This window comes from Garra rufa, chromosome 8 (genome assembly GCF_049309525.1).
Source record: "Garra rufa chromosome 8, GarRuf1.0, whole genome shotgun sequence".
Classification (NCBI taxonomy): Eukaryota; Metazoa; Chordata; class Actinopteri; order Cypriniformes; family Cyprinidae; genus Garra; species Garra rufa.
Window position 1 is genome coordinate 22,725,382 of NC_133368.1, and position 13,137 is coordinate 22,738,518.

General features: G+C 36.8%; 2 protein-coding genes across 2 annotated transcripts in view; both read left to right on the forward strand.

The window, feature by feature from the left end:
* Window positions 1-13,137, forward strand: part of dgkg (diacylglycerol kinase, gamma) — a 449,591-nt gene that overhangs the window by 113,891 nt on the left and 322,563 nt on the right. The gene's annotated exons all lie outside the window — the stretch shown is intronic.
* Window positions 1,952-12,813, forward strand: rbm44 (RNA binding motif protein 44). The gene is given in 18 exon segments (XM_073845847.1): window positions 1,952-2,096; window positions 2,817-2,901; window positions 4,230-4,336; window positions 4,430-4,504; window positions 4,613-4,661; window positions 6,720-6,850; window positions 6,929-7,866; window positions 7,968-8,034; window positions 8,928-9,060; window positions 9,171-9,336; window positions 9,419-9,459; window positions 10,153-10,243; window positions 10,349-10,436; window positions 10,513-10,623; window positions 10,710-10,816; window positions 10,904-10,977; window positions 11,916-12,132; window positions 12,535-12,813. Coding segments are annotated over 18 exon segments (2,904 nt in total).

Genomic DNA, 13,137 nt, shown 5'->3' on the forward strand with positions numbered 1-13,137 from the left:
GTTCGCATTTATTAATATGATTTTAATTAATTCATTCATAAATCTTTTTTTTCTTCGTAACTTTCCGTAACGGTAGAGGACGAATGATAATCTAGCTGCTAAAGGCAAACACAGAACGTTCCTCTAACGTTCCCATATTATTTCCATTTGGTTATTTTTTTGGGAATCAAGTGAGAACGTTCCATGTAGGTTCTCTTTTTAATAAACTATAAAGAACGTTCCCAGAACGTTCAATGTAGGTTGTTTATTGGTTTAATTATAACCTAAAAAACCTTCCCAGAACGTTCCCTGCAGGTTATTTTTAGGTTTAATTTTTAGGACCTATACCGAAAACGTTCCCAGAACTTTCCCGCAGGTTATGTTTTAATTTTTAGAACCTACAGAAAACGTTCCCAGAACGTTCCCGCAGGTTATTTTAGGCTTTATTTTTTAAACTACAGAGAATGTAATGTTATCTTAGTTAAAGTCAAATAAATGTTATTCGTTTTTAATGACTGTAAAATCCAATATTTTGTCGTCCAATATGAAGTTGTGTTATTTGGTACTTTAATAATAAACATAAAAAGTTATTATGGTTCTTCTACATCTTACATATTAACGAATAAGAAATCTAGCATAGGATAATTCAGTCTCATTTAATGTTCCTTATGATGGTTAAATGTGCTCTAATTATCTGTAATGATTAAACAAGCGTTTAAAACAAGACATGTTGTGTAGTAGTGATTATTGAGGTCCAAATCCGTCCGCCTTCCATGCCGCTTACTCCGGGACGCGGGAGTGCTGACGTACAGAAACGGTAAAGGAGTGAAGAGGTTAGGAGAACGTTCTAGGAACTTTCAGAGAACTTTCAGGGAACCTTCTAGGAACATAAATAGAATGTTCCCTATTGGTTAGTCAGTAAAGTTTTCCTAACGTAAATAGAACGTTCCATTTAGGTTAGGGAAACGTTCTGGGAACCTACTGAGAAAGTTCCGGGAATGTTCCCCTAACCTAAAGGGAATGTTTTATTTATGTTAAGAAAACTTTCCTGGCTAACCAACAGGGAAGGTTATTGGGAACATTCTGAGAACCAAAAGCTAAAAGCTAAATTGTTAGCTGGGAATTTAGGGACACGCCATAACAAATTGCAAAATTATAAAATTATTAATGGTTAATTTAATGTGAATTACAGGCCTATTTATTAAGGTCAGGAGGCCAGTTTAATGCCTTATCCTACGGGCGCTCCTTTTTACAAGGGCCGGTGTTGTGCCCATTTTCGACCGCTGCCAAACTATTACCCCTTCTCGTTGAAATCGCTACCTGATTGCCTAATCCTAACCCCACCCCTAATCCTAACCCCTCCCCCACACCTAACCCTAAAACCTACCAATACTAGGGGGATAGTAATCTGGCAGGGGTCAGTATTTGGCATAACACTGGTTTAAGGCTTCATCAAAAAGTTGTTTTTGTTACATTTGGACTTTTGGACCCATAATGTACATGTCAGGGAATGAGCACCCCCTGCTGGCTGGTCTAAAACTACCTCATGATTAAAGTCTGGGTGAAATATTTATTTTGTTAGTGCACATTGTTAGTCTTTAATATTTAATTAATTAATCCGTGCAAATTAATCCTCTAAAAAAATTGTTTGTTTTGGTAATCTTTAATTAAATTCTGATCATCTTCTGCTGGGGAATAGCATCATATAGCATTCCTTCTCTAATGGGGAACCACGCCCCTCCAGCCGTTAGAGTGACAGGGGAGAGGAGGAGCGCTACAATAAAACCCCGCCCTCAATTCAATATTCCGTTTTAGCTGGAAATACGTCATTACACTGTAGTCGGCAGCAATTTCCGGTTCATTTGGACTTTAATAAGGCGCTTTAGGTTACCTGAGTTGGACAAGCTCTATCGCAGTTTTGTTGTCGACAGTAATTGGTGTAAACATTTGATCATTTAAATTCTTTCAGAACATGTGGTACCCTCAACCTGTAGTCGTACCGTTACCGTTCGTCTTTGAGTCACATTCAGTCACATATGAGGATCTTTCTGCAAGAGCCACGTGGCAACTCATTCCCTTTGATCAAGGAGCCTATAATACAGTTAACGAGGTTGATGGTAAGTTATATCGAGCCCAAAAAAGTTGGTCTGGGTTAATCACGTGTGGTCTGTGAGAAACGGGCGTATTTTGGGTATACATAACGACTTACTTTAATGTTACCGTCTTATCCTATTCAGAATAAATTTCGAGTTTACCAACTCTTCCTTCTTGCTTAGATTCTTCTTAATAATAATAAAAAAAAAAAAAAACATAACTGTAGTGCTTTGGATATGAACGTGTAGTCGTGTTTTGGCGGAGCAATATTTTTTATTAATATGAGTATTATTTTATTTATTTATTTATTTATTTTTCGCGGGCATTAAAATTGAATGTTCAGTGCTTCCGGTGTCATGCGCTTCCAGTTATTTTAACCATAGATATATATCTATGATTTTAGCGGTACAAAAACAATCCCTTACGCTGCTTGTTATTATATTACTTTAATTTATCATCGTAATAATAGTAAAGTAAAGTAAATAGTAAATCGTAAAGTCTCACATATTCATAGAAACTACTTTCGTGTAGACGTTATGAGGTTTGTGTCACTATATTTTGTGCGCGCATGCTCTGTGGGGGGCGCGCCGCGGATGTGTGGTCAACCGTCAACACTTCAATTAGCTTAATATTCAGATGTGACCAGCATATAGACATTTTGATTATGTCTTAAATGTAAACTGGTAGAACAAAAAGAAAATTAGTCTAATCAGACATATATCATATCTTTTTTTTTTTTACAGTGTTGCTGAATTCCTTGTACATGTCTCAAGGCTTTTACAATGATCCGCTGCATACCAACGTTGAAAGGAAGTTTCAGTTGATGAGGTAAGGAATCGTCGAATTAAGGATTAACAAAACTCATTTGCTTATAAATTTCACAAACCAGGTGTTTTACTCATACAATACCAGTCAAACGTTTTTAAACAGTAAGATTTTAATCTTTTTTTTTTTTTTTTGAAGAATTCTCTTCGGCTCTCCATCCCTGAATTTATGTGGTCCTAAATACAGCAAAGTTAGTAATGCTGTGAAATATTTCTACTATTAAAAACAACTGTTTCTATTTGAATGCATTTTAGCGAAGCTAAGTTTTCAGCATCATTACTCCAGTCTTCAGTGTCGCATGATCCTTTAGAAATCATTACAATGTTCTGATTTGCTGTTCAAGAAATGTTCATTTTTTTATTTTTATCAATATTTAAAACAGACCAGTACATTTTTCTAGATTCTTTAGTAAAAAGAAAGATCAGCAATAGGGGTTATTGCCAACAGGCTTCCGTTTTCTGCTAAACAGGTCTCGTTGCTTCCGGTTCTCGCGTTTTGCATATCCCTCTTTAAATATGAACATGATTTACTCAAGATTCATTCAAAGTAGACACTAACTATGATCATAACCAATGTCCATCACATATGTGGATTGATATATAAAAGTTTTAAATTTTTATTCTTTTCACTAACATTTATATATAAATATCGAGTGAAACGTCCACAATAAACAGCTGGCTTGTTTAACTGATTACCTTAAAAGTCCGTCGATATCGCCATTATTTATTACGGCTATTAACACGTTCTCCGACAAGCGGAAGCAATGAGACCTGTTTTCCGGGGTTGGTCAGGTGACGTTCGACATATAGCCTATTAATCTCTAATAAAAAAAAAAAACTTTTGTAACATTATACCATTCAAAAGCTTGGAGTCAATATTTGGAAAAGAAATTCTAAAAATGAATGCTTTTATATAGCAAGGATTCTTTAAATTGATCAAAAGGGATAATAAAGACATTTATAATGTTACAAAATATTTCTATCAGATAAATGCTGTTCTTCTGAACCTCCTGGTAAAGAAACCTATAAAAAGCCATACTTTTAATAATAATAATCAAAATATAAAATATATATAATTAAAATGTTCAATAAGAAAACAGTTGTTTTGAATAGTAAAATATTTCACAATTTTACTGTTGTACTTTCGGTGAAATAAATGCAGGCCTGTTGAACCGAAGAGGCTCTTTTAACTGGAAGTGTACAAATCAGTCTGCTTGCATTCAGTCTTATTGATTAATCCAGTTTTAAGCTCAGAATTTTTTTATCAATAATTTGAAGTACCACTGCACCTTGTTACTTTGAGGGAGACAATTGTGTATCTTATATTTGTAGGTCACTGTTTGAGCTTGTCTTGGCCAATAAATACCTGGAGATCACAGGTCCAAAGTTGCTTGGATGGTTCCTGTGTTTAACAGCAGAGGACAGAACCCTAATTAAAAGTATGTCCATAGCAATTATAGAATGACCTTCAATTATTGAAAATGTATGGTAAAATGCAGGTCTTGAGGAAAAATATGCTTTCTCATCCACAGAAGAGGGAGGACTTTTGCCATTTCTACAGAAACACCCTGCACTTCAAGTAGACGGACAGTATGTTTTTGTGAGACGTGAGTTCAGTTTGCAAAATATTGCTTATTATATAATATTAATATTGATATTCATTTTGTGAGTAGATGTTCTGTATTCTGTTCAAAAATATATCTTTTATAATTTAGCAAAAACCAGAGAAAACTGCACGTCCCCTCCAAAAGCTATGTCATCAAAGTAAGTTTTAAAAAAAAATTGTTTTTAAATAAGTTTGGTGTTTATATGATTTTTGTTAGCATTTTATTTTATCATCACACTTAAAGGAACACTCCACTTTTTTTGGTTAAGTTAATAAGTTCATTTTTACCGTTCAGAAACCAATTCAGCCGTTCTCCTGTTCTGGCGACATCACTTTTAGCATAGCTTAGCATAGATCATTGTATCCTATGAGACCAATAGCATTGCGTTTAAGAATTACCGATAACTTTCAATATTTGTCCTATTCAAAACTTGACTCTTCTGTAGTTATATTGTGTACTAAGACCGGCGGAAAATGTAAAGATGCGATTTTATAGGCCGATAAGATTAGGAACTACACTTCCATTCTGGCGTAATAGTCAAGGAAGTTTGCTGCCGTAATATGGACGCAGCAGGTGCAGTAATATCACTACTACACCGGAATGGGAGTGTAGTTCCTAGGGAATTGGAAAATAAGCCTATTTCCAAAAAAAGTGGCGTATTCCTTTAAGGATACATTTTATAAAGTTGGCATGAAATGAAAATTCATACATGCAGATGTCATTTTATTTATTTCCTGCTGACCTGGTAATTTTTTAAACAAAACTGATTTTCTGGTGAAACAAATAAGTCTCATTAAACTTGCTGCTCACAACTGAACAAGCAAGCTCACATTCAGATCTCCCTCCATTCAGTCAACAACTAATTGATGGAACCATGTTCCTCCCCACATTTTTTTTTTGGTCTTTTTTGATTATCCATTTAATTCCGATGTACATCACAATATGGAAGAAAAGATCTGTCGCTGTTTTTGTTTTGTTGCAAATTTTAAATTCTGCCTAATATTTATTGGACAACTATTATTTTCATCTAATGGCTGATAGCCAATAATGGTCAATATTGAAGTTCTGTATTGTCAAAATAAATGAACAATTGGTCATTAAAATAACCAAAATTAGATTTTAATTGTTAAATTTAAGATTAACTTACAGTGAGTGATAAATGATGACAAAAGTAATGTAAATGTGAAAATATAAATGAACAGCACAATAATTGTGTGTGTGTGTGTGTGTGTGTGTGTGTGTGTGTGTGTGTGTGTGTGTGTGTGTGTGTGTGTTTGTTTTTGTGACATATCAGGACACAAATTGGTGTAATAACATGGGTATGACATAGGTATTACAAGGAGAGGGTGACTTATGAGGACATTGCCCATGTCCCCACTTTTCAAAAGGCTTATAAATCATACAGAATACGTTTTTTTGAGAATGTAAAGATATGCACAGTCTCCTGTGAGGGCTAGGTTTAGGTGTAGGGAAGGTGTAGGGTGATAGCAAATATCGTTTGTACAGTATAAAAACCATTACGTCTATGGAATGTCCCCACAATTCACAAAAACAAACGTGTGTGTGTGTGTGTGTGTGTGTGTGTGTGTGTGTGTGTGTGTGTGTGTGTGTGTGTGTGTGTGTGTGTGTGTGTGTGTGTGTGAGATCACGTTGTGGGGACCAAATGTCCCCACAAGGATAGGAATACCAGTAAATTTTGACCTTGTGGGGACATTTCTCAGGTCCCCATGAGGAAACAGGCTTATAAATCATGCACAATGAGTTTTTTGGATGAAGTAAAAGTTTGCATAATCTCCTGTGAGGGCTAGGTTTAAGTGTAGGGCGATAGAAAATATGGTTTGTACAGTATAAAAACCATTACGCCTATGGAATGTCCCCATAAAACATGTAAACCTGTGTGTGTGTGCATCACGTTGTGGGGACCAAATGTCCCCACAAGGATAGGAATACCAGTAGATTTTGACCTTGTGGGGACATTTCTTAGGTCCCCATGAGGAAACAGGCTTATAAATCATGCACAATGAGGTTTTTTTTTTTTTTTTTTTTTTGATGAAGTAAACGTGTGCACAATCTCCTGTGAGGGCTAGGTTTAGGTGTAGGGTAGGTGTAGGGTGATCGAAAGTACGGTTTGTACAGTATGAAAACCATTACGCCTATGGAATGTCCCCATAAAACATGTAAACCCAACATGTGTTTGTGTGTGTGTGTTTTAAAGGTCAAGGTACCCATCATTTTATGGTGCATCCCAGTGTCACAACTGTGGGACCAGTTTTTCATTTGGTTCCAAGAAGTGCAGATGTTGTGGCATTCACACTGATATTTCAGAAGACAAAGTCTGTATGTCAGGTGAGAAGTTTGGTCCTGCCATAAACGTTTTGCAGCATCACTTTCAGCTAGAGTACTGATCATTGCTTTCTTGTTCAGAAAATGAGAAACAACTTGAGCTGCTACCAAACAGTGTGAAAGAAGAGCTAAACGTCTTAACTGGCCAAAATGGTGCCACTTTTGGTTGCACACAGAGTACCCTTAATACTCAGAAAACTAGATGCATGCAGAGCTGTGATAATGGAGGCCCTGCAGCACACCCTTCTTCAAACAGTAAAGGAATGTGTCCCCATGCCCAGTGCCTGTCTCAGCTGTGGAAGGAAGTAGAGAACAGGGAGGACACCAAACACTTTAAGGACACAACAGCCCAGGCAAGCTTCTCCCTCGATATGGAGCTGGATAGGCAGAGTCAGGTTCAGAAGAATGACTATACCCAAAATGACCAGGATCAATCTAATGTAAAAGTGGAAGAAGCAGATTATCACAATCTGGATCAGGAAGCGATGCCAGAATACTACAGTTTCAGTAACTCCAGTTTAGACCACACTGCATGGAGCGATGGCACCTGGAGCACAGAGGCAGGCTACAATGATTCAGCCATGGCCACCAAAGGCAGTACAGAACTATCAGATGAAGCATCAAATGCCACCATGGCCACTGCTGCAAACTCTACTGATTGTTTCTCTTGCCTTAGCAATTCTTTCGAGCTGGGTAATGAGTCAGGAGACCATCAAGAACACCTGAGAAAGAAGCATGACTCAGTATATGAGCAACAGATTGAGATTTCACCGAAATCAAAATCTGGCGCTTCAGTTTTTGCAGACCAAATAATAGATGCATGTGGTGATTTCAGAGCCTGTTTCACATCTACACGTGCAACAGAGGTTGATCAGATTTTCCAAATGAAAAATGTTGCCACTGACACAGACTTGCAAGCTGTCAGCCATGAGAAAGATACACAGACTGTGCAAAAAGCCACATGTGAAAAGAACACCATTACTGAAGTCTGCATGTCTGATTTAGATGTCCTCACAGAGGTATTATATTTATTTTCTAAATGTAATGGTTGCAGTTGTAATTTTTTAGTTTTTTTTTTTCCAAATGAGCTGTGTATAACTTGCTGATCATTTACTCCTAGGAATTCATAAAGCTGAAGGAGACAACAAACGAGCTGAAACAGCTGAAGAGCAGAAAGGCATGGTAATGTGTTCAAGTGTGTACTAAAAATAAAAATTGTTGTTTACTCAGTCATGTTGTTCCAAACTTATAAGACTTTCATTTATCGTCAAAACACAAACAAAGCTATTTTTAATGAAACTCTAAGGGTTTCTGACCTTCCATTAAAAGTGCATTCCACTAAAACTTTGACAATTAAAATCCTGACAAGATGCAATTACTTTATATGATAAACAGATTTAATTTAGGCCTTTAGCCACTTTGATCAATGCACATACTGTCATGGTTTGGTCAGTTATCCAGATGTCCCAGAACTCGGATATAAACAACAGCATTGACTGCACTGTTAATGTACTACTAAATACATTGTGTTGCTAATTTATGTTGTCTAAACAATGGAAAAAAAACATGGAAGCTGCTAAATCATAAGCAATTAGTAAGCAGGAAAAAGTGAATAGTGAATAGGTGGAAAAGATGCATACAAGCAGTGTTATTTAGGACATTAGCCTAATCTTTCACCTTCCAGACTGTAAATAATAGTTTAGTTTGGCCAACCACAAATGCCTTTTGTTCCTCAGACAGTGTTTTTTTTTTTTTTTTTTTTTTTGCGCACTCTTCTCCTTGATTTGTTATAAGTTTTGGCAGTCTATAGTACTCCTAATGTTTTTCCCAGTCTGAACGATTAATACAGCCCAAAACATGACAATAATTGACCATTTTCAGCAGCAATGATCAGCAAAAATAGCGAGTTTCCATCAGTTCAGTGGTATTATTTATATTCACTGCCGCCAATATGGCTGATTGATAACACACTATAGGATTTACTGCAGCAATGTATTTTAAAATGTCTAGAAGAATCATGTAGTTTCATGTCGTCATGTTCTTCTCAGCCCTAGTGCTGGTGGTGACCACTGCACAAGAGTTTGTGGGTGTGACTGTGCCCAGCAGTTGAGAAGAGCAGAACTGCATCTTCTCGCTCTTCAGTTCATCATGTGTCAACAGCACTGCTGGAGACGCTGCTTTACCTCCCCACTGGATGAAAGTGCTCTTTGGGGGTAAGAGATGGCTCACAGAAGTTTTGTATTGTGACTGACAATTTCAATACTTTTCTGTTAAGGTTTTCTATCCTAACATTTGAGCTCAACTTGTTTTGTATGTTCTTTAGGACTGAGGGTCTGCCGGACAGCATAGCAGAAATGCTAAATACACTACAGAAAGATTACCATGATATGAGGAAACAGATTCTAGCAGGAATTCCTCTGGATAACCTTAAACCTTTGTCAGTAGACAATGAACAGATAACTACAACTGCAAACTACAGCCCAGCATTGGTATGACAAAATTTGGAATTGTTCAAAATTTGAAAACGTGTTATACCTGATATATGTGGCAGGTAATGAGTTGTCATTTCAGGTGCTTGAGGCCCATTTACACTCATTTGACTGCCTAGAAAGGTAGGTGGTCATGATGTTTTAAAGAAATATACTTTAAAGTAACCTTTTTATAGAAGTCATGAATTTTGCTTTTCCTGTTATAAGTTATTTGTTGTTTGAGATGCCAAAGAAAGCATAATTCCATTAGTATGCTTTAACATTGAGCTCCCACATTGCACTTCACAGCAAGGACGCTAGAGGGTGACAGTGTAAAGAGATTTCTATAAATAAATGCTGTTCTTTTGAACATTTATCAAAGAATGCAGAAAAATGGTTTATGGTTGGCACATAAATATAAAGCAGCACTACTGTCCTCAACATCGATAAGACATGTTTCTTTAGCACCAATTCAGCATATTAAAATGATTACTGAAAAATCACGTGACACTGAAGACTGCTGAAAATTCAGCTTTGCCATCACAGGAATACATTCATTTTTAAAATAGATTCACATAGAAAGTGGCTGTTTTAAATTTTACAATATTACTGTTTGACAGTATATTTGTTCAAATAAATGCAGCCTTGGTGAGAATAAGAGACTTAAAAAAAAAAAAAAAAAACGTTACATTTAACTGACCCCAAATATTTGTACAGTAGTACAAATTAATATATATATTAAAAAAAAGTTTTTGTATGTTTTAGTTTTGCTATTTGATGGTTAATGTTTGTGTATGGCCTGTTCAGAATTTCAAAGTATTCTATCATTTTGTATAGTACCATTGCAAGTGGCGACAGAGTGAATGCAGGTAGTGAAGAGATGAGACCACTGAGGACTGAAGTTTGTCAGGACACTGAAGCTGCTTTGGTAGTTCATTCACATACTGTTATTTGATTACATTGTCATGAATCAATGTATCTTAATATATGTCTGTTACATTTAGAACAGTCAGTATTTGTCTTCTCTGAATAGGATGAAGCAAAAGGTGACAGCAACAAGAAAGATAAAGCTCCAGTCTTTTTACACAAGCAGCCAGAAGCTTCTGCTAAGAAGAACCCTGGTATTAATGTCAAACTGAAGAAAGACAAATAGCAGGAATCATTTTTCAGCAGTGTTTTATATGCATGCTATGATAGTAGGTGTCACCAGGGATCCGAATAGCAGCGAGGCTTGGTTTGATGCAGAAGAAGAACTTGGGTCTCCAAATCAGGATGGAAAGATGGAGAAACTGACTGAAAGGAGGAACTGCAAAATGGACAAAAGTGCTGTTATATAAATGCTGTTTTATATTCTGTTCTGGAAGAAATAGCCAACCAATTCAATCAGCCAACAGCAATGAGGCAAACTAATCTTTGCTACACTTTCACAGGAACTGATGAAGATGAATCAAACCGAAGTTCCCTCTTGTGCATTACAAGCTTGCCCGGCAATATCACTGAGGTAGGGTGCACATGTAAACTCTAACAGTGTAGTTACATGTGACCTCCAGAGGGCAGCAGCAACCTTTAAATATTCTATTTTCTGTAGCAGGAAGTGCTGCTTTGGTTTGATAAGTACAACGCCACAAATGTTTCCATCTCTTCTTTCAGCAACAGTATGAGGTAAGCATTCTCTTAATGTGCGAAATTCATCACACATATGCCCAAATGCTGAGATTAACCACTGGTTTATTCACAGTCACTTTAGGTTTTTGGAGTTTTTAATGTGAAATGGTATTGCATTTTACTTTCCCTAGACACACTAATTATTTTAAGCCTTTAAAATTAAAGGGATAGTTCACCCAAAAATGAAAATTCTGTCATTAATTACTTGCCATCATGTCGTTCCAAACCTGTAAGACCTTTGTTCATATTCGGAACACAAATTAAGATATTTTTGATTAAATCTGTGAGCTTTCTGACCCTGCATAGATAAATGTTCCCAGACCCAAAAATGTAGTAAGGACATCAGTGGTTCAACCTCAATTTTACAAAGCTATGAGAATACTTTTTGTGTGCAAAGAAAATAAAAATAACACAAAATTATTCTCGTAGCTTTGTAAAATTATGTTTGAACCAGAAGTCACATGGACTATTTTAACAATGTCCTTACTACATTTCTAGGCCTAGGAACATTTCAGTTGCGTTGCTGTCTATGCAGGCTCAGAAAACTCTTGGATTTCATCAAAAATATCTTAATTTGTGTTCTGAAGATGAAGGTCTTATTGGTTTAGAACTACATTTTCATTTTTGGGTGAACTGTTCCTTTAAGTGTGTAAACAAACTGTGTTTAATGGTGTCATGGCAGGAGAATTTGTGCATTTCTTGCTGTACTAGTATGATTACTCATTTTGCCTCATCTCATTGTAGCTGCACAACAATCAAGTGCTTACAGCTCCACACCCAAAATCTGTTACAGTTACTAAACTGTCAGAAGTAGCATATTTTAAATCATAGTGTTTGCTTTTTTATATTTATATTTAGAGATATTTAGTAATTCTGAATGCAGTATTTCCAGAGAGATTATCATTAACAAACTGCAATCTTGTCTGCATATGTAGGGCAGCTATTGTCTATCTTAAGAGCCCCAGCGACGCCAAGGCAGCAGTTAAAGATCTAAATGGGTGCTCCCTCCAAGGCCACACTGTCCAGGTGGTGCAACTCCGTGGTCCTGCCTCACCTGATCATAATCTGATTAGTGACCAGTTCCACAGCACCGCAGAAACTGCAGGGGGTGGACTGGGAGCCAAGGGTCTAACCTACAGTTCACCACATGGAGTAAGTATAAAGTGGCAAGCTTTTTAGAAAGCTTATGTCCAGAAATTAGTTTGTAAATGCAATTAAAAATATCCACCTTATTTCTCCTGTAAGAGTGGATGCAGCCATTTGTAAATTTAATGTTTCTGGCTTCCAGTCTTATCCACATCCAGCTATTCTTAGCTGTACAAAATAGCTTGTTTTGCTGCTTGATTTTGCAAACTGGTTTATCTTACCATATTATTGTAACGTATTATCTTAATTATGAACACAATGGTTTGTAGTGCAAACAATTTACCATTTACAGCACTTTGTTATTATAATAATTATATAACTATTATATGTAAATTGTATGCATTTATGAATTAGTTTAAATAATTGCTAATAGCAAACTCCTAAGATGCCATTATGTATTTGACACAGGGGCTGCGCTGTAGTGTGGACAGGTTAACCAATGTCTGCGACTCGCCCACAGCCTCTGGCACCTGTGTGCCGCAGCACTACGCCACCATGGGAAGTTTCGACACAATCATGGCCCGGCTGTTGGAGCGCCACCCTAATGTAGGCCGTCAGAGGATAGTAGATGCCCTGCTGGAATTGCGGGCCAAGCATCAGGGCTTCCTCAGCGGGCTTCCTTTGAGATCCATAGTGGATATGACCTCTGAGCTTCTCACACAGGCCTCTACCCCGACATATTTTTGAGTTTGTGCTGCTTTAAGCTGTGGTAAAGGCCTTTTAAATAGTTCCCTGACCAGTGTGACTGGATTTCAGTTGCGAGTTTGGTTTTTGCAACTAGCTTTTATGTTGACTCCAACCGTTTCATTGTAATTCTTTCATCGGAGCACTTCCGTCTCCTAGAAATGGAGCCATTTTTGAATTCATTTCAGGTTTTTCAGGTTTTCTTCCCTGTTGTTATCAGTTATGATTCATGCATATCTAAGTTTCCTTGTGTTTCTTGAATAAAACCGTTTTCCTGTGTTTCCTATAATGATTTGAGGTGCAAGCTGAGGCACATTACAAATGTCC